This window comes from Coturnix japonica, chromosome 4 (assembly GCF_001577835.2).
Source record: "Coturnix japonica isolate 7356 chromosome 4, Coturnix japonica 2.1, whole genome shotgun sequence".
NCBI lineage: Eukaryota > Metazoa > Chordata > Aves > Galliformes > Phasianidae > Coturnix > Coturnix japonica.
The window spans coordinates 54,018,421-54,040,277 of NC_029519.1; the positions used below are offsets into that span (position 1 = coordinate 54,018,421).

The 21,857-nt window shown below is 49.4% G+C and overlaps 2 protein-coding genes across 2 annotated transcripts in view; one reads left to right on the forward strand and one right to left on the reverse strand.

The window, feature by feature from the left end:
• Window positions 1-7,913, forward strand: part of MTTP (microsomal triglyceride transfer protein) — a 29,083-nt gene extending 21,170 nt beyond the window's left edge. The window contains exons 16-18 of the mRNA XM_015862082.2: window positions 4,804-4,928; window positions 5,256-5,426; window positions 6,332-7,913. Of these exons, the coding sequence (XP_015717568.1) occupies window positions 4,804-4,928; window positions 5,256-5,426; window positions 6,332-6,500 (465 nt within the window). The 3' untranslated portion in view covers window positions 6,501-7,913. The remainder of the gene's footprint in view (window positions 1-4,803; window positions 4,929-5,255; window positions 5,427-6,331) is intronic.
• Window positions 7,914-10,180: 2,267 nt separating this feature from the next.
• C4H4orf54 (chromosome 4 C4orf54 homolog) lies at window positions 10,181-19,281 on the reverse strand. Its single transcript, XM_032444435.1, has 2 exons — window positions 15,405-19,281; window positions 10,181-13,781 (listed from the first exon to the last, which is right to left on the reverse strand). The coding sequence occupies exon 1, from the start codon at window positions 19,215-19,217 to the stop codon at window positions 15,411-15,413; it is 3,807 nt and encodes a 1,268-aa protein (XP_032300326.1). The 5' UTR covers window positions 19,218-19,281; the 3' UTR covers window positions 10,181-13,781; window positions 15,405-15,410.
• Between the last annotated feature and the right edge of the window lie 2,576 nt (window positions 19,282-21,857).

A 21,857-nucleotide genomic window follows, 5' to 3' on the forward strand; every position in this document is an offset into this window, starting at 1 on the left:
AGTGTTGATAAATCTCATCAATACTATGTAGGCTGCTCTTGTTTGGAAGCAGTAGAAAAATTATAAATATGAAAGAGGAGAATGAAACAACATGAAAAGCTATCTAGTACAATAGTGAGAACAGATATCATTCTGGAAAACACAGTAATGCTGACTAAAACCAAATCCAACTGAGAAAATGATAGAGCAGAAAACTCATATTACTATAAGCTGTTGTCTCCTCTCCAACAGTTTCTTGTTTTTCTAAGTTTTACTCTTCAAAAATTGTCCAAACATCTTATATGCAATGAGGCAATAACTGTCAGGTCATGAATTAATGAGTCACTGGTAGTCAAGTTTTCCCAGCTAACTCACCTTCAAAGAACATTGCTACGAGGTACAAATTTCATATGCTTACAGCCAGGCTAAAACAAGAACGAAAATGGGAATTACACAGTTTTTGTATAATTGTCACCCCAAATGATCTGTTCTTTTTATGCTTAAATATAGACTCGTATACAGATATAACAAACTACATCTAATATTATTGGTGGACTAAGTGTCTAGACATGTTAAAGTGCAGTGCCAGAATTTGGTTTGATATTTCTGCTCATTCCAAACAAGTGTCACCTTAGAGCTTGCAGATTTAACTGTAACACTGGGCTCAAGAAACCTCTCAAGCTTTACTCCATGAACTGGAATACTCAAAGAACTGCTTGACTTTGGGGCTGTTAATGGCAATGTAATATATATGCCAAAGTGCAGAGAGATGACCTTGTTACCTGACAGATGGCTGTTGGTTCCCCTTTAATTCTTGGCAAAAGAAAATGCCAAAAGCAGATTAAAAGAAAATCCACTCCAATCAAAGTGACACATAACCATGCCCTGCTCAGAACAGCTTTCCTCATCCTGAACCCAGCTCAGCCTCTTTACAAGGATATCATAAGTCTAGAGAGCTTCCCAGGTAATGAAGAAATTGTCAAACTAAGGCTCATTCCAATAGCAACCTCACACACAGATTATGGGGCAAATCTTTACCATGGCCTGTTTAACAAACAGACTGCAGAAATGAGAAAGATGATCATACGAGCATGGTGTTTACAGAACTAAATATTTCCATCTGCTGTGCGTGCATCAAGCTCCATACATACCCTGGCAGAATCAGTTGGCTGAACACCCCGAGAGCTCTGCCAGCCAGCAGATTCTCCACTCCTCATCTTTAGAGAACCTCATAAAAGTCTGGAGCACATCATTGCTGGGACTGCATGCCATTTTTAGCAATATCAGAGTGTATCATTTTCAGTCGGCCACTGACTCTCTGGGAGTCTGGGCAGCACTGTGATTAGACAGAATCCCACCCTGCTTTCTCCCTTCAGTTGTCACTAGCAAGGTTGCTGCCTAGGTCTCTGAGGATTCAAACTGTGGACACAACCAAAGGCGAGCATTTACAACCAGAAAGGCACTTGTTCTTTCCTCTAGCCCCACAAAGGCAAAAAAAATGTTTAAAAAACCACTGAACACAGCTTTGGGCTGAGTGACTCTTTAAACATAAAGTGATTTTCTAAGTATGGTTTAACAATGACATTCCAGAACAGCATCAGTGTCAACTGTGTTTGAACTGTTACAAATAGCCCTGTTAAGCTTTCTTAGAGATGCTCCTACCTGGAAAATCCTTTAATCATGACTACAACTGAATCAGAAAACACTGCTAGACTGGAACTGTATATGACCTAATACTGAAACTGAGGAAAAGCAATGCAAGAGAGCCACAGTAAAGCTAGCTTCTTGATGGTTGAGTACTGCCTCCACTTACCCTGGCCACGCTTGACCAGAATACAAGCTGTTTTACAAACTCATGCTGTGTGCAACCAAGACAAATGTGAATTTGTCTTCTGTCAGAGATGAAAAGTAGGCATGTGAAAAAGTGTTTGCTCTGTGATACCACAACTCAGCATGCCACAGCTGGCCACAGTGTTGATTTCAGCACAGGCCAAAAAACATACATGAGACAGGGACAGTGCAGTTGAAACCAAGCAGTAAAAGGATGGCTTGGAAGCCAAGACTTGAGCTTAAAAACAGAGACACTGAATTGTCTGAAAATAATGTATGTAATACTCTGTCATGATTACAACAGTGCAGCATGATTTTTGAGAAAAGTTATTTTTAAATACTGGAAAAGTGCTGTCCCCCTGTTGATGTTTGGGTGGATAATTTTGCAAAGACCAAAACTGATTTATACTTACAGTGCTTTGAAATCTATTACGTAAGTTCCTCCTTAACTTTACAGCTACAGTAATCCCAGTAATTAATCCTCTCATGGAGAGGTGATTTCCAAGATTTTACACTCCTGCCCACTGTCTGTAACGTCTTTTCTCGTGTAACTCAAGGCAGTGTTTTACAGCCATTGCTGGCTCTCACAGTGCGGTCTGACAGCTAAGAATAGCAGTCCAAAAGCTATCATGGCCTCTGTAAAATAAACAACTCTCATAAAATTGTTTTTGAGCCTCCAAAGTCACCTGCATTAAGTTTAGCAGTGCTAATATTTCTCCTAGGCAACACACTTGCCAAAGGCACAGAGAAATTAAATACTTTATTAATAGGTCAGAGAAACCATTCAAAAGCCAGACCCCAGTGGAAGGTAGCCAGGTCCCAGAGAAGTGCCTTTTCCAGCAGTCTCTATGCAGTTGTGCTATCAGTGTAAAATATAAAGAAACTTTTTTACTGAAACAAAGTATATCAGCTTTTTAAATGGCAACTAACTACCAATTCCAGTATTTAAGGTGACATTTTCCACTGTAAATGACACACAATGCTTAAAATAGGAAGGGACAGGAAAATACTGCTCCTGAGAAGGCTAGGTCCCTGTGATTTACACCTCCCATCAGCATGGCCTGGATTTGCACACGAGGCAAAGGACAGTGCTGACCTCTAAATAAGGAAATAGATGAGCTAGTAAAACATAAGAGCAGAGCTCCCTAGATTCGCTGCCAGTTTCAGTGACAAATTTGACTTAGCTCTAGCTGAAGGTCTGCAGAATTTAAGGCCTTTAAAGACTCAAGTTGTGCAGCATTGCAAGCTAGTTGTACTCTCATATTCTTAGGTGAAGTTTGACAATGCATTTAAAGTATCTGCTCCTCTGGCTGTGTGTGTCCCTGTCAGAATGTATTCTGTTACCTGCCTCATTCATTATCAAGTATTGACCAATACAGTTCTTATTAAAAGCCAAGTAAAATAAAGTGGTGTTTATAGCCACATCTAAACAGACCAACAAGGATTTTTTAATTAACTTAGAAAGTATTTTTCACTACTTCCAATCAGTAGAAGAACAGCCTTTGGTTTTGGAAGGACAAAACTCCCAAGCCATGGTTTTTACCTATGTGAAAGTAAGAAAAGAGAGCCCACAATGACCGTGCTCACTGGAGGCATGCTGGATTTGTAAGCAACAACCAGCCCATTACATTCTTGTGTACAATCTCAAGCCCAATTCAGCAGCAAGTGACTACTAAGTTGGCTCTAACAAAGAGATTGATTGTTTACCCTAAAAAGAGGTGACAACCACCTCAGCTCTAAGTTCTTGGTTACAGAAGGAAAACTTCAGTATTGAATAAGGCCCCACCGGCTGCTACTCCCTGCTACAGGGGTTTGGAAGACTATATCTACCTGCTACTTTCTTGAGCCTTGGGAAAAGCCTTAGCTAGAACTACTGGGCTACTGAGTAGATAGGAGGAGAGAGACTTTTAAGGAGCCTGAACACCAAAAAGAGGGAGAAAATTAAGTATTCACACACCTGCAAATGCGTGCAGGTGATGGGAATACTACAGACACGTAAACCCTGGGATGAAAAGACAATCAGCTGGCAGAGGGGAAGCAGTATCCTTGTATGTTCCTCCTCTTCGATATCTTTATTGATGACCTAGATGAGGGCATCGAGTGCACCCTTAGTAAGTTCACAGATGGCACCAAATTGGCTGGGAGTGTGGATCTGCCTGGGGGTAGCAAGGCCCTACAGAGGGATCTGGACAGGCCGGAGAGCTGGGCTGAAGGCAGTGGGATGAGGTTAAACAAGATCAAATGCCGGGTCCTGCACTTTGGCAACAACAACCCCGGGTGACGCTACAGGCTGGGGACGGACTGGTTGGAAGACTGCATAGAGGAAATGGACCAAGGGGTATGGATCAATGGCTGAACATGAGCCAACAGTGTGCTCAGGTGGCCAAGAAGGCCAAGGGCATCCTGGCTTGCATCAGAAACAGAGTTGCCAGCAGGAGCAGAGAGGTGATTGTCCCCCTGTACTCAGTACTGGTGAGGCCGCACCTCAAATATTGTGTCCAGTTTTGGGCCCCTCACAGCAAGAAAGACTTTGAGGCCCTGGAACATGTTCAAAGGAGGGCAACAAAGTTGGTGAGGGGTCTGGAGCACAGGCCTTATGAGGAGAGGCTGGAGGAGCTGGGAATGTTCAGCCTGGAGAAGAGAAGGCTCAGGGGAGACCTTATTGCTCTCTATAACTTCCTGAAGGGAGGTTGTAGCGAGCTGGGGGTTGGCCTCTTCTCTCGTGTCATTAGTGATAGGACCAGAGGGAATGTTTTTAAGCTACAGCAGGGGAGATCCAGGCTGGACATTAGAAGGTATTACTTCTCAGAAAGGGTGGTCAGGCATTGGAATGGACTGCCCAGGGAGGTGGTGGAGTCACCGGCCCTGGGGGTGTTCAAGAGGTGAGCTGGTTTCCCAGCAGTCTGCTGGCAGTAGTACAAAAGGCAGGATGGAAACCATTAATATCTGCAGCCACTAACAGGGATATATTCCTGTGCTTCCTCACACCTCCAGGAGTTCCAGCTGCAATCTGGGCCGAGGGCAAGTGCAGACTTCCAAGGGGGCCTGGCCATTGACATCTCAGGAGGGATGGAGTTCAGCCTGTGGTACAGGGAGTCCAAAACCAACGTCAAGAACAGGTGAGATACCCCCCAGCGGATGCTGCAGTTCTATAAAGTTCATGCTTCTCAGCTCCCGTAGTTCCAATGAGAAAAATGTGAATATAAAAGACCTTTCAGATGAGCTGAAATTAAATAACAGTTATGTGCATGGAGAATATTGGTAGTTCTCTTTTCTCCTTCACTTGGGAAATGCCAGTTTCTACCAGTCTCTTCTGAATTTATATACATTTATCTGAAGCAGGCTCCTCTGAGGGAAAATATAGTGTAGAGATGTCAGGAGTGTTTGCAATTTATCTCCTTACTGATGTGTTTTGAATTAATTGCAATGCCTGAATTTATTTGCAGGATAGCCATGTTTGTAGCTGGTAATGCTGAGGTGGATTCCTTCTTTCTAAAAACTGGTGTGGATACCACTTTGGAAATCGAAACAGCATTAGACTTTATCTCTACGGTGCAGTTTTCACAGTACCCGTTCTTAGTGTGTATGCAGATGGACAGAGTTGGCTCTCCTTTCAGGTAAGAACTAACAGATACAATTAATGAGGCATCCTTCCAACCAGCTGCTCAATCTGGAATTTTTGGTGTTCTCAGCCATGGGAGATACACAACTGAGGGCAAATTCCAGCCTAACATAAGCAGGTGCAATGCAAACTCTCATGCACATCAACTTGTTAACCTGTTCTTCCCAATCCTCACCTCTGAGGTTCAGAAAGACTTGGAGAAGATCACTGATCTTGCTCTGCATTTGCACTTTTTCTACTTTGGTTTAACAAATCAACTAATTGATGTGAAGGACATTGGTCTCTAGTGTACAATCAGTTCTGATGGTGACCAGAAAGGCTGCTGACAGTAGTTGTCTTTTCCATTATTGAGAGTAAGCGTATAGCTGTAAACCAGATGAACTTGAAAGGTCTCGCTATGATCTGCTATTTATTAGCATCAGTAAAGGTACCTCATGTGTTGAGATCTCATAACTGTTATGTGCTGTATTATTTTGTTACGGCATCAATTTTCCTGAGATCCAAACAACTGGACAATAAGGTGAAAGATGCCTTCTGGTAGCCAAAAAGTACTAGCTGCACTGCCATGTGAGAAGTCTCGTTTACTACTTCTTCTTAATCCCTATTTGCTAAGACCTAGAGGCAATAACATTTACAGAGCCTGTGCTGGATGTCCATGCAGTGTTTTCTGATCCAAAAGGTGGTAAGCCTGAGAGGAATTAAAGAACTCGAGGATGTCCAGGAAATCCTAAGAGTCTGTTAAGTATGTCTTAGTCTACAGATGCTAAAACATCTTTGGATTATACCCATACATTGTGGTGGTGTAACTTTGTACATAAAGTATTTTTGTCTAGTCTCACCTACAGGGCACAGTTTTGCATATATCTGCTAATGCCAGACCACCACATTATATCTTCACAGGCATTCTGTGACCAAGTATGAGAGCCTACCCTCTGGCAGACGGTACACTGCAAGGAGAGGGAAAGCAGAGATGTTGGAAGGCTGTGAATACCCTCTCCATCAAGAAAACTCCAATATGTGCAGGAAGGTTTTCACCACTGAATCTGATTCCGCAGGCAGCTGGTTTTGAAATGGGCACCTTGAGCTTTTGGTGTCCTGAGTCCATGGCTCACTCAGTGACTTAGGCTGGTATGTACCGTACTAACTTGGAGCTTGATCTTGCACTACTGCAGGTAATGGGAAATTTGCCATTGATTTCAACAGGCCAGGATCAGGCTCCCAGTGTGTGCACAGTGTTTACATAATAACCTATATTTAAGACTTTTGTAAAAAAAAAAAAAAAAAAGAAAGAAAGAAAAGAAAAGAAAAGAAAAGCAGGGCTAATAAAGACTAATCTGGTAGTTCTTTATTTGTGCTTTTTGTGCCAAAAGCACAAATCCAGCAGAAGTCCATGTTTCTGACATGTAGTAAGAAAAATTATGATGTATAAATGACTGATTATTTATGAATGTAGTTGAAAGCATTTGGGTGTTTTAGACCTATGACCAATCCTCACTGATACTCAAATGCAGTTAACATCCAGATGGAACCATGAATTCCTGGTTACTCAATACTGCCTGCTTACAAAAAAACGGGTTTTATTTTACATGATTTTAAATGGATTTTTCCCCTTTTCCCCCCTTTTTTTAAGCAGTCAGAATGTGCTTGGTATCATTATTTATCTTTTTTTTTTTTTTTTTTTTTTTTTAATTAACTGCTATAGTTAAGTGCAATTGATTAAAAATGTTTGGTAACATTTCCAAAAGTACTCACAGTTGCCTTAATTCTGTTCCAATTGAAATCAATGGTATAATTTCTGTAGTTATCACCAGGAGCAGAGTTAAGCTGACACCAGCTGCTCTCCGAGGTTGCCTTCTGAAAATGCACATTGTTGTATGTAATCAAGCCAGGTGTAGCTCAGAGAACAAGCACCCACTGAGGCAACTCTAAACTATGTGAATGAAAAGGTCCTGGAAGAAATCCATTTTGAATGCATAGTGTACCAAAGCCTGGGCAGAGACAGAATACTTCTTATTCTATGTAAGTTAGTTAGGTTTGTATTTGAATGTAAAGAAGTTGTCACTACTCATACAAGTTACCCAAATAAAATGACTTATACTCGGACCTTTTTGTTTGTTCCAGCAGTGGCTTCACAAAAACTGTGGGGAAAAAAATATATATGTTTTACATTTGTAACAGAGTTGCAGATTAAGAAAGAATATCCCAGTATCCATCTGACGCAATTTTTGCAGGACAAAGTGTGTGAGTGCTCATGACAAAAAATAAAGCAAAAAGCCTGAAAACAAAAAGCCCGTAGGCTGCCATGGCAAAAAATGTACTACAAGAATATGAAAGAAAATCCCAAGCATTTTCATGCTGTAAAAGACCAAGAGCACCCAACCTGCAGAAATCAAACTATAAGTGAGCTGAGTCGCTTGTTGTCTTTCCTGACCGTGCTGACACAGCTCTAGTCAAAGCATAAATAAAGCAGGCAAAAATACAGTATATATATTAAGAAATTGCTTTGCTTTCATTCACGGTTTTATCTGTTACCTTCTGGGTTGGGATACACTCTCGTTGGGAAGAAGTGGTGTTGACGGGTGCAGTTGGAACTATTTCATTCCCCGCCACACAGGACACAACAACACAGTCAAAAAGATATGGTGGCAGGTCCAGAGGGTGGTGCAGACCCCAAGCAAAATGAACCACACACTGGAGGTGCCTGTTCGACTGTGCCCACAGGAGAGGTGTGACCTACCAGCTCCTCCCATGTCAACATTTACTAAAGTATTTTCTGATCATGAAAGTCAATCCAGCCACGGCCAAGTATTTGGCCAACGACATCAAGTTTGCCTTTCTCTCAAATAATTATGCACAGGTCTGCTTAACATAAATACATTAAATCTCCTGGACATACTGATCTGTGCATCTTATTTTTTCTATCTATTCATCAAACCTCAGAACAGCTTCTTGAAAAGCTTCTTGAAAAACTGCAGGCTCATCTGCATTACTGAAAATAGCTCTTAGGACAACGAGCCTGAAAAGGTAATTTGGGGTCTTTCACAGCTTTAACTGCATCCCTTGAAACTAAATTACATGGAGCCCGTTCTACTCTTTCAGAAGTGATAAACATCCTCGTGGCTACTCCTGGATACGGCAGCAATACATTTGTGTCTGAAGTTATCTGACCCTAACAGCTGGACATAATGGGGATGCCAGAAGGGTCTTAGTCCAACAGCTGGGTAATGGAAGGCAATGGTTTACTTACGTGGGCTCCATAGCTACAGAAACAACAAAACTGACGGTCCTCTAAAATAAGGTGAAATTAATACATTGCTTAATCCTGCATTTGAAGAGAAAACACACTTAGGGTTATAACCACAGCAAACACCATGGATGCTTATCAAACCATGGAGAGTAGATAACATACGTTTCAACAAACTACCATATGTACTTTTAAATAATTGGCAGTGATAGCAACCGAAGATCATTTTATGCTGAAATATCTAGAAGCGCTAATGCTGAATCCTCACCAATCAAAAGCAACTGACAGAAATAAACAATAATAATTCACGAATTGGAGTATTAGTTCCAAAAATAACTCATCTGCAAAAGAGACTGTGAAACTTTTCCCTGGAACTTTGAAAGACTAATCATTTTTAGAGAGTGGACACCAGTGCCTAGGTGTAAACCTCCAAAACACACCACTTGTTTTATCCTGGATTGCTTGTTTAAACTTAACATCAGGAAACTGCTTCTACTCCTGCGTGATTCCCATTCCTTCTGACAACAAATACTGTGTTTCTACCTTCTGGTCTAATCTCTCCTACCGGTGATGTTTTGAAGACCATTTGGGAACTCAAAGATATCCCCCACCAACCCCTTGTAAATACCAGAAATATTTCACCTGATTTGCAGGATTAATTGGAAGTATCTGGATTCGCATACTATAAGATGCATTGCTGGTTGATGAAGACCAGCCACAAGACTGGGCTCTTTGGGGACAAGTGAGAGTTCATTTCCCTATATATCCCTATAGGGATATATCCCATATATCCCTATTTCTGACCTGTTTTGTAGAGGTTTTAGCTTAAAAGACTCACCTACTATCCAAAACTGGCAGTGATGGGAAGAGTACCTCACAAAGTTGCATGGCAATCAGGTTACTCTTCTTAGCGCAAAGTAAAAGAGCTGGACCCAAATTTTCCTGTTGACAACCCCAGTTCCCTTTGCAGTTTCATGCTCTCCTCATTTGAAGGTGATTGACACCTCTTCTCTCCGTTCTTCTCCCTCACTTCACTTGATCTTCTGGTCACCCCTTGGCAGCCCAAGATCACCCAGACTGCTCCTGCTGAGACAAGGCCGCATGGCCCTGCTTTCCCTAATCCATTTCCTCTTTATCCCAGATCTTCCTGTCTTGAAGTGATATGGCAGATTCGTAAAAGATACCTGACTTTATAACTTGTAAATGATGAGGTGACAGTCTGCATTCCATTATCTATCTCAGACATGTGGTTAAAAAGATCATAAAGATATAAATACACAACAAAATGCATATATTAAAATATAGCATAAGGGATTACATAATTTGCCTCTTACATACTGAAGATTTAAGACACTGTGACAGCTCACGGACATTAAGCACGGGGTTTTTAACTTGCTCTGCAATGAAATCTTTTCTTCTCTACTGTTCTGCCAAACAGTGCCCCTGTTAGTCATTCTGCAGGACAGCAAAGGGACTCTGAAAAAATAAGACCAAGTAGGCTCATCTGAAGGGTATCTTTTACTGAAAAATACATTTTATTTGTCATAACATTCAAACAAAACAAAACAAACCAGCCCACCCATAATACAAATGCTTACTCATTCAGCTACAACCTTCGGTATCCGGCAGTTCCAACCAGTCTGTTCTCAAGTGATACCGACATCTCGAGGTGTCCCTGATGTGTGCAGTCCCGGAGACACTTGGCACCCGAACATCCCAGGCTCATGGCACTCAGCAGCAGGATTGCTCCAGGCTTCAGCTGCGTGCTCCCACAGCATCGTTTACGTTGGAAGCAGCTCAGAGTCCATTTTTCTCTAGTTACAGCTTTATTTTTCCACGTTATCCACACAATGCTTTCATGGCATTTTCCTATTTGCCGTATAACCCACTGCTCTTCCATCAGACATACCACCCACATTCTATTAGCAATCACTGCCCTTACTTCACACATGCACTTTTAAATACCTTTACACTGAGAACCCATCCCCATAAAAAGGGGAAAACGTAAGAAGAAAAATGAAAAAAAAAAGGAAAAAAAAAAGAGGGACAAGAAAAAAAAAAAACACAGAGAAAGGTGGAAAAAAACCAAGTATTTTTAAAGCACTGTATGTGTTCTTGGGTAGCTACAAGTCAATGGTAATTTATCAGAATTAGGAATGACACTTTGGCCATCAACACTAAATAGCAGAGGCATCTTTGAATGCAGACAGGAGAAAAAAAAAACAACAAACCACACACGCAACCCATAAATACATTTTAAATCATTCACCAGGGATTTCACTTTACCCAAGCGAAACCAACTCTGCTGTGAAGGACCAGAGCCACATTCACGCATCACTCCAGTCCCACTGAACCTAAAACTCATGGCTGCAACAGGCCTTGAACCTTGCCACAGGGATGAGAGGGAACCAAAGTGGTGGGCAGGCCTTCCCCTATTGAATTTCAGCTGCAATATGCTGCGACTGCACCGTGAAACGTCTAATACAAGCAGCTCACAGGCCCCGACACCAAGGGCTTGCCTCTCACCCAAGGTACATAGCTATGCATCACTCCATCAGCAGGAGAAACTCACCCCTGGCTATCCTGGAGGAGCACCACATCCCCAAATTTCTTTCCACCTGTCTTTTCTAGCAATATCTGCTGTGTGCCAGGCTTAAGCCCAGGCTGGATGCACACAGTGTGGAGAACCAGGGGTCTGGCCCTGCAAGTTGCTGGACACTCCCAGCCCAGCTCAGCAAAGCATCACGCTGTCAGGCCAAAAACCATCACGGCCCCGGGAAGATCTCACAAATCTCCATGGGGATCCAGAGCCAGGGTGTAGGAGGGCTTTGCTGGGCTGGGTTGGGCAGCTCAGCTCCCTGCAAAACCCACCCCTCCATGCAAGCATGGGCACCTTTTGGTAACAGACAAAATGTAGCAAACACTGTATGACATTAGAAGTGATACATTCTACTGAAGAAATCTCCCCTGAGAAAATGAAGTAGCTGTCGGTATCACCTCATGTCATCACCTCCATCTCTACAGGCAATTAAAATAATTTAAAAAAAAAAATAGAAGTACAAAATTTTCCTCCAACAACTACATTTTGAGATCCCGGGCACTTGTTTCCTAGGCATTTTTTCCCTTCAAGTGCACCAAGTAAAACTGTAAACCCTGAGTTTGTGTGTGCAAACCTCTACCTTGTAAACTGCAACATGAAACTTCGCTCTGAGCACCGATATAAGAAAAGGTAGCACGCCAGTATTTTTAAACATGAATGCTAATACTGTAGTGTACACACCATACATGTCTTTGTCCCAGTGGACAACTTACTCTGGTACCTGCACTGTCCTGCAATCCAAAGCACTGTCTTAACACTGATGGTCTACTGGTAACATGCACCAAATTACTGAGTAAAGGGAAAGGGGAAGAAGCATTCATTTTCCAGAAGAGGCATTTAGCCAGAATCGCAGCAAAAGTTAAGGCTTGTAACTGCAAAGCAAATGACTGAAATGCAGGAACTTAAGATTACATGCTACGAGTTCAAGTCGGGCCCTTTAAGCTCTTAAAAAGGGTCAAAATATATAATTTTTAATTAGATTTCCATAACAGTGAGATAAATGAGAAGACCCATGTTACATCAGTCACTATATGTGTCCATGCAGCGCATCTCATCCTGAGGGCAATGCCAAACAAAATCTCACACCCATAAGGACAGCTCTGGCCGATTTTTCTGTGTTTTGCAGGTTACTCGTAGAAATGACAATTTGGGGGGAAAAAATAAGTGTAAAAAAATACTTTGCCAGGTAAAATAAATCAGCACAGCCAAAGACTTGGTTTGCATGTAGAAAGATCATAAAAATAGCTAAATTCTGCATTAGAAAATAGAGATCATATATGATTAATAGAAAGCCCAGTAAATGCTTAAAATTACAAACTGCTTGGCTGAACATTCACTTTATAATAACAAGAGCATTAAAGTTGACAGCATCTATCTCCTGCACATAAGAACACAGCAGCTGTGCTATTCAATTTGCACCATGTTTCACACAGTGCTGGCACCTGGCTGCCTACCCACCACATCTTTTCTGTTCTAACAGTGATGGGAAGAAATTATTCACTCAGTTTAAAATGCTCATAATTCTCTTTCACAGAGAAAAAGTAGTTGTTGAGCAACACCAAACACACACTCACAAGTCAAAGCATTTTGAGTGACTATGGAGTGTTTAAAAGACAACTGTTTTCTTAGCAAATAAAGAGAGCGTGGATGTGGCCCTCAGGTGAACCCAACAGACACTGTCAAATGACTGTGTGTGAATGGAACTGGAACAAAGAAGTTTCTCTCAGGGGAATCACTAGGGGTATCAGCAATGTGGCAGCTGGAAACAGAAGATACTGCAGCCTTAAAGCAAAAGAAATGCTGTCAAAATAAATGCCACCTTTAGAACTGAGATCTACAAATATTGCATCCATCTTCTTTCCAGTATTTCAACACTGCTAATTAAGGCAACTTGTGATGTTCGATACAGTACAAAGAAGCAAACAAAAAATGAAAGCAATCAAACATATCTTCTGGTATTTACACAATCTCTTTTGAACCACGCCAAAAAATAAACACTAGAAATGACCAGAACACTACAGTTCTCTCTGTTTGCAATTCAAAGTGCATAACTATAGAGTACAAAATAGAGATCTGATCTTACATTGGCACCAAAACTTATGGGGATGATTGTAACGTACAGCAGTGGCAGAGAGCTGAGGGTCTCATTTCTTTTTCAAGAGCCATGTGGCTACACTGATGAATCTCAAGGCACTGCAGGCACCTGGAGAAAACTGTGCTTTGATCCAAACCCAAACACAGCTCCATCTGCACACTCCGTATTACAAACAGCTGCAGCAGCAGCACCACTTTCAGCCACGTACAAAGTCTGCAGACCAGCTTCCATACAAAAACACCTGTGCAGAAAATAAAGCAGTGATTTGCTGTCGTCGAGGAAACAAGAAACTGACACACTTGTTTTGTATGAAGCAAAAACATCTGAAAACGGTAGAAGCAGTTTTTAGGATGAGCCTTCGGAGTTACCAGGCGTGTTTCAGGTAAAGCAGAGTGATCCTTCTTCCTCAGCCCTGTAAGCAATTAAAAAACCCATTAATAAGAATTAGATTCTTAGAGAACTGCCACAAATACGCAAGCAATAGTTTCTACTCCAGGAAAGCACGCAGCGTGTCCTTCGCTGCTATAGTATTCTTCCTATAAATCCCCCAAACTACTGCCAAGGATGAAGCAGCAGCATCCCAAGATTTTAAACAAAGTGTTCATGGCCAGGTTGTGTGGGGCTCTGGGCAGCCTGATCAGGTGGGATTGGAACAGGGTGGGCTTTAAGGTCCCTTCAAACCCAAACCATTCTGTGATTCTGTGAATCTACAGTCAAGTATAGTTGTATTTTCAGCAGAACCAATCCCAGTGTGTGGGGTGTGAAGCACGCACTGCCTTAACTCCCTTCCGGGGAGCCCTGTGCAGGTACACCAGAAGAGTACAAAGCCTGTTAACAACCAGGGACTTCCAAGCAAAGGCTTGTGTTGGCCGGGAATATCTAACTGCTCAGTGCTCAGTCTGGGATAGCCAGACAACTCTTCTGATTTTAGCAGCACCAGTAACTATACACAGCTGGGAAGTGTAGGTGCCAGAGTTACTTACAGGCCTTGAAAGTCAGGTACAGTACCCAGCACAATGCACGTAAGTGAAAGAACCCATAACCACGTGTGCAAGCATTTGCAAAGTTAAAGCCTAAAAGCTGGCACAGGAAAGCACCCCGAAGCGCTGCTGGTGGTGTGAAGCTGAGGGCTATGTAACATCTCTGAGGCAACTTTGGGCTAAAAGATGAGTTTGGAAACAGGATCTGTTTTGACAGCCATATGAAAGAAAAAGGGCAGCAGGAAAATCCAGCTAAGAACTGAGCTGACAAAAGGGGACAGAGGCCAAGCCAGGTGAGATATGGTTTATGAAAAAGAAAATAAAGGAGAGATGTCCTTTATGGGAAGATATTGAGGAGTGGAGACAAAGTACAGCTCGAGCTTCAATTCAGAAGGAAAGAAAGGGGACGCAGCCAGCTCAGCGTGTCATCCCTGCCTGCCAAAGCCAGGTCTAAGCAATGGAATCTGGCTGCTTCTCAAAGCCACAATCTGACAAATGGCCTGACCTGATATGAGAGCAATCAGACCGACAGCTCCTATTTGGATCTGTGTGAAACACATAACTGCCACTTCTGCTTTTGCATCACAGTTTCTTGTTAGGGGAAAACCTACCCCAAGCAAAGCCACAGATGTGACAGAAAGATGAAGGCAAACGGATAAGAAAGGAAACTCTGAGAATCACAGAATCATAGAACATCCTGAGTAGGAAGGGACCCACAAGGTTCATCGAGCCTAACCCCAGCCTCAACATAAACCTCCCAAAAGCCAGATGCTGCATCTGAATGTCATCCAGGTGCTTTTTGAGCTCCGGCAGATAATGAAAGTGAGAAAGAAGCAGGTGGGAACAGCGAAGTTATGAGAACAAATAGAACTGCTGAGTTTATAAGAGGATCCAACACGACAACGGGGGAGAAGTAAGGCAGAACCCAACACATGCCCGATGCCTGGATATACCCTCCGACCCAAATGGAAGAGGTGAACCCCGTTCTCAGGTTGTCACCATGTGCGCTAACGGGCGGCACAACCCCGCCCCAGCCGCCGCCGCTCGCCACTCACCGGCGCTCAGCGGTGCTCCACCACCAGCCGCATGGTCGTGCCGTCGAAGGAGGGCGGTGCTACGAGCCGCGGGCCGCCGCCGGGCGCCGCGATGCTGACGAGCGGTTTGGCCTCGGCGGTCCCGTGCCGCGCCGCCGGCCCCTGCCCCCCGGGCACGTAGTACGGGGCCTCGGGCTCCGCCGGGCTGCCAGGATCGGCCGCTCCGCTGCCCTCGCTGCCCGGGTGGGAGAGCGGGCGCTGTAGGGCGCCGGCGGGCAGCACGGCGGCGGGCAGCAGCCCGGGATACAGCATGTAGGCGGCCCCGAAGGCGCCGGCGTTGAGGGCGAGGGGGGACAGGGGCAGCGGCAGCGGGGCGACGGCGGGCGGCGGCACCGGCACCTCCACGTACTGCCCGCTCTCGGGGTCGAAAAGGCGGCGCTTGACGGGCTGCTGCGGCGGCGCGTCCAGCAGGTAGTACTGCCCGCTGCTCACGTCCAGCAGCACCCGCCGCTGCGGCAGCGGCTCGGCCACGGACGGCGAGAAGCAGAACAACGGAGCCGGCGGGGCGGCGGCGAAGGGCGGCAGCGCCGGCGGGAAGAGAGCGGTCGCGGCGTCGGGGGACTGCGGGGCGGCGGAGGCGTCTGCGGCGGACGGCAGCCCGGGGCCGCCCGCGGGAGGGGCGGCGCCGAAGGACACCGGGGCGGGGCGGCCGCCGCCCGCCGCCGCCGCCGGGGCGGGTCCGGGTCTCGCGGCGGCGAGAGGCAGGGCCAGGTAGCCTTCGCAGTCCGTGCCGCGCTCCGGCTCCGCCCGTCCCTCGCCGCCGGGAGCCGGGAGCCGCGGGGCTCGCGGAGCCAACGCCGCCGTCGCCGCCGCCGAGGGACCCCGCACGCCGCCGTCCGCCGGGGGCTTGGCGGGCGGCGCGGCGGAGCCCCGGAGCGTGAGGAGGGCGCGGGGCGGCGCGGGGCCGCGCTGGCGCTGCCGGGCGAGGCTCTCGAAGGCGGCCGCCTTGGCGGACACCTTGTCGGCTGCGGCGGCGGGGTTGGCGGCGCGGCGCGGCAGGCGCTCTCCTCCCGTCGGGCCGGGGCCCTTGTTCGACGGCTCCTCGGCCTTGGGCGACGGCTCGGCGGCGAGGGGCGGGCGGGGCCCGGCGTCGCGTTCCTGGCTGGCGATGAGGGACAGGACGTGACTGCCGGTGATGGGCAGCGGGTCGCTCTTGCGCTTCCACTCGCGCTTGCTGAAGCTGTACAGCTCCTCCATGCTGCGCACCGCCGCCGTCAGCTTCTCCAGCGCGTTCTGCACCGGCGCCGCTTTGCCTTCCTCCCGCGGGTCCTCCTCCGCGCCGCGGCCCTTCTCGGCGGGCGCCGGGGCCGCCTGGTGCCTCCAGGGCGCGGCCGACTTGGCGACGATCTTAAGCACGGAGGGCTGCCGCGGGTCGCTCTTGTTGGGCGCGATGGTGGCCACGGGCAGGCGGCCCGAGGTGCGATGTACCAGCACGGTGCCCTCCGGCGGACAGCCGAGCGCCCGGCCCCCCGCTGCCGCCGCTTTGCCTCCCGCTTCGGCCCAGCCAGGTTGCCGATGCTCGGCGCCGCCCTGCTCGGAGCCCACGCTGCCCCTGTCGCTGCCGGCATCCGCCGAATCGCCGCCGTGGGAGCCTTTGATGAGCTTACGCACGTCCCGCACCTGATGCAGGGGAGCCTGCGCCTTGCCCTTGCCCTCCCGCACGTCGCGCACCAGGAACTGCGGCACCCTGTCGGAGCCGTCGGGCCGCGGTGCCCTGAGGCCGGTGTCGGGCGGTCGGGCGGCCAGCTGCGGCGTCAGCAGCTGCGCGATGCTGAACGGCGGCTCTGCGGGCGGCCCCAGGCTGATCTTGATCTCGGGGAGCCGGGGCTTGGCGGCGGGCGGCGAGGCGGGACGCTGCCCGGCGGGCTCCTTCTCCTTGTTGGCGTGCTGGATGCCGGGCACGAACAGGCGCGACATCTTGGTGGCTTTGCCGGCGGCCGGCTCGCCCGGCTCGGGCCGCGGGGACGGCTTCGCCTTGCCGCCGGGCGCCCGCTCCTCCTTGCTCTCCGCTTCCCGCTCCTTCCACGACCTGAAGGCGCTGTGCTGGCTGCGCAGGAAGGTGGCCCTGGCCGCCTCCGAGCCGCTCCGCCGGGCATCGGCCCCCTCCTCCACCGCGGTTCTCTCCTGGCTCCCTTCGCGCGGCGTCGCCGCTTTGGGGGCCGGCGACCGCCCGCCGCCGCGCTCCCCCGGCTCCTCCGGAGGCGGCGCGCCGTGCTCCGAGCCTCCCTCCGACAGCCGCGAGCTCTGCCGCTGCACGCCGCCCTCCCGCGGCCGCCCGCCGCCTCCGCTCCCGGTGCCGGGCTCCGGGTCTCGGCCGGCGGGCGGCGCGGCGCCGGGCCCCGCCGAGGACGTGTCGGTGAGCTCGCCCCGCTCCATCTTGAACTCGTGCTCCAGCTGCATCTTCTTGGAGATGACGTTCTTCAGGAGGCTGGAAGCGAACTTGGACTTCTTGCTGGCCTCCTCCTCGCCGGCTCGGGCGGCCCGGCCGGGCTCCCGCACGCCGAGCGTCCCCCGGGGCGGCGGCGGCGCCTCGACGTGCGCGATCTCCCCGTCCAGCTTGCTGACCACGAACTGCAGCGCCCTGCTGGGCGCCTTGCCGGAGCGCACGCACAGCTGCCCGCCGCCCGCGGCGCCGCGCGGCCCCAGAGCGCCGCACTTGAGGTCCAGGTAGGTGGACCAGCGGTTGACGCCCAGCGCATGGTCGGACAGGGAGGCGGAGGAGGCGCGGGAGCCGAGGCTGAGCGTGTCGAAGTAGGGGTACGCCAGGCTGCGGAAGGCGCGGGCCGTCAGGTTGCGCACCTCCTTGTCGGCGTCGTCCAGTTCGCTGACGGCGCTGGAGGCGCCGCTGGAGCAGCCGCCCGCCTCCCTGGCCCCGCAGCGCGTCTGCAGGCGCGCGGGGACGGCGATGAACTTCTTGGCGTGCTGGCGGCCGGCGTCCTGCCCCGAGGCCGCCGCGCGCTCCGGGGCGGCGGCGACGCGGAGGCTCATGTCGCCTTCATGCTCGGCGCCGTAGGTCGCGTGGCGCTCTTCCCGCGCGGCGCTACACTCCTTTATAGCCCGCGAGGCCGCTTTGATTGATAGGAGGACGTGTCCCGCGGGGCTCGCTCCCGTGCCGCTGCCCGAGCTGCCGCCCGCCGCCTCGCTGCCGCTGCCCGCGCTGTCCGCCCGCGCCGTGCGCTCGCTGGGCGTCGTGCTGAGGTAGCAGCTGTTGTCCTCCTCCGTCGGCGTGTCGCCGGGGGTCTCGTCGCTGCCGAAGGAGGCGTAGTCCACGAAGGAGTAGATCACGTTGTCGTCCTCGAAGTCCCAGCGGGCGGCCAGCCCCGCGTCGAAGTCCATATCGTGGTCCACCTCGCTCAGCTGGATCTCCTGCGTGCTGATGTAGTGCGCGCTCCCGAGGGCTCTCCGGGGGGGCTCGCCCGCCCCGCGCCCCTCGCCGGCCTCCTCGTCGCTCTCGCAGCCCAACGAGGAGGAGGAGGTTTGGCCCCCGGCCGCGGTCGCTTCCTCCGCCCCGCCGCCGCCCGTGGCGCTGCCCGCCGAGGGGCACGAGGAGGAGGACGGAGACCCCGGCCCCGAGCCGCATCCCGGGGCGGCCACTTCGGGGCGATGCCCTGCCGGGGCCGGGCCCTCCGTGGCCACCGCCGCCCCGCCGTCCGCGGCCCCGCTTTCCGCTCCGGCCGAGCCGCACACCTCCGCATACGCCGCCGCCGTCTCCTCTTCCTCCTTCCCGGGGCCCCGTCCCTCGGGACCGGCGGGCTGCGGGCCGGCAGCGTCCATGCTGGGGCTGGCGGGCGCGTCAGTGGCCCGAAGGGGCGGGCGGGCCGCCCATCCGGCCCCCTCCCCTCGGTGGGGCGGGCGGAGGGGCCGGGCCCGGCTCCCCCCGGGCGGCGGCGGGGGCTTTGGGGGGGCTCCGGGCCGGGCGTGGGGCGCGGCTGGGAGAGCCCCCGCCTATAGATAGAGCCGGCGTCACGCGTGCCGCGGGACAAATGGCTGTTTGAAACGCCTGGCACCGGCAGCGGCGGTGCTGTCGGGTGCCGGAGAGCCCCGCGAGTCACGGCCGGCACCGAAGGGCGTTTCGTGGGCATTTCTGAGCCCGACCCGAGCGATTCGCCGAGCGGTCGCCGCAGAGGCACGGCTCCCCTTCCCAAAATCGCCGTGGACGGGAATGGCGAGCTGTCAGACCGCTAGGAGACAAGGGAGGGCCGGCGAGCAACGCCTAGGAGCGGTCCTGTGGTATAGGATGTAGCTAACAGCCGAGATTCATTCGGAGCCATAGAAACCCCTGCACGCTCGGCTGACACTACATTTCATCTGGGGCAGGGCTGTCAGAGTCCCCCACACAACACCACCGGTCGTGCTCCTGCACTTGCCCGGGTGCTTCGTGCACCGAGGGTGATGCGGTGGAGAGGTGAGGCCCAGCCCTCTCCCCAGAATTTCCACACCAAAGCACGGGTTTCCTGGTGCTCCTAGCCCTGCCCTTGGGATGTTCTGCTGGCATTCACGTCCTGATGCTTGCAGCATCCCCATAGATCAGTTCTTCAGTTTTGAAACCTGCGCAATTCCATTTTAAAGCTGTAACCATTATTCACAGACCGCGGCTGAGATCCCCACCAAAATGAGCATTTCCAAGGTCTGGTTTCCAGCTGTGGCAAGACATGTTTTTTCTGTTTTCCTGTGGTAATATCTTGAATTGGGTTCACTCAATTGCATAAAAACAGCAGTGGCTAAGACCATAGCAGAGCACTCACACATGTATGCTTACAACATACAGGAACATGTGCATGTGTTGGGCATTTGCACCAGCACCTTCCCCTGGCATCAAGGTGTGCCAGGCTAAACACAGCCACCCCAACCCCAATTCCCCTTGAAAAAAGCAAACATCCAGCCTAAGTGTCCTCCATGTATTGAAAGAGGGATTTCCTCTTCTTTTTTTTCTTTCTTTTTTTTTTTTTTCTTTTACTTTTACTTTTTTCTTTCTTTGTGGTTCAGAAATTTCTGCCCTGACATGGTTCCAGCCCACAGAGCTACTTTGCTGTGTGCCTGGCCCAGAGCAAGGTGCAAAATTCCCTGAGAGGTCAGCCTGAATTCCTCCTTCCCAGCCTGTCCCCTGAGCTACCTTTGTGTCGCCTTCTGCTGAGCCCATTTCAGAGGTGCCTCCAAATCCCTGGGCATACCATGCAGTGTGTATAGCACATAAGTTGGTCCTTACCCAGATTTCTTCTCCTTGTCCTGCTTCAGGGAATCAGGCTCAGCTTGTGATCGTTCAAAGTGATTTTTCTTCCCTAATGGATCAAGAAGTAAAGTTTAGTGTGTGTGAGTGGCTGAGCGGTCAATGTGTGCCATGGTGCCAGGGCACACAGACACTGATAACTCACAGCTCAGACTCAGGAAAGGCAACAATGCCATTCACTGACTCAAGAATCCAAAAACAAGCAGCTCTTGTTTATTTTCAACAGTGGCCAAGATGTGGAAAATGTTGAAAAAGACCATTTGTCCTGATCTGATGTGTTCCATAGTTTGTTTAGCTGTCAGGTTATTGGCACAAACAAAGAAAGTATCCTTTGAAAAACCAAACCACAGAGTTTAGAAGAGTCAGCACAGGCTGAATTTCTTTCCTGTGTCTGAGGATCAAAGTTCATTAGCAGCACCTTTGGAAAGATGTGGATTTCTTTCTTAAAAACTGTCTGCATCTATTGCTATTGGCAGACAAAGCCTACAGCAAGTGATGTGGGAGACCTGTTTGCCGCCTGTCCAATGGGAAAGCTGCATCTCCATCCTGTATTCTCACAAATAGCGATTTCTCACTCAAATCTGGCAAAGCATCTCATATTAATCTCCAATTAATAATCTAATGAATTTTACTTAATAATGTTGGAAATAGGTAATAAATACATCACCTTTATAATACTTTATATGGTGCTCTTTTGTTTTCACCTTTATCTCTGACTCATTAAGGTGCCAATGTCTGTGATTTCCAAATTGAAAACAGTTGTGAACCTGTCCTGACAGTCAAATAAAGTCTGCGTATCAAATGCCTACCATTAAAACAGTCTGCAGCTTTAAGTTCTTTGTTACAAAGCTAACACATGCTGTTCAGCCACAGTAAAGCTGATGGAAACATTCCAGACTGAGTTTGCACACCTTACAACCCATCACTCAGGGAAGCAGAGTGGGGATTGAGAAGGGATTTCAGAAGAGGGACCAGAGCAGAATAAAGAGGTTCTGGGTGAGGGGAGGGAGACTGCAGCAGCGCTGAGGTGTGGGAGGCACAGGGGTATTGCAGCCTGAGCTGGGACCAGGGCAGCAGCGTGCATGAGGGGTGGTGGAGTAAGCAGAGGGGAACAGCTTAGAAGAGCAACCCCTGGAGATGAGAGGAGCAAATAGTAATTGGTTCATTAATAAGTTCATAAAATCAGG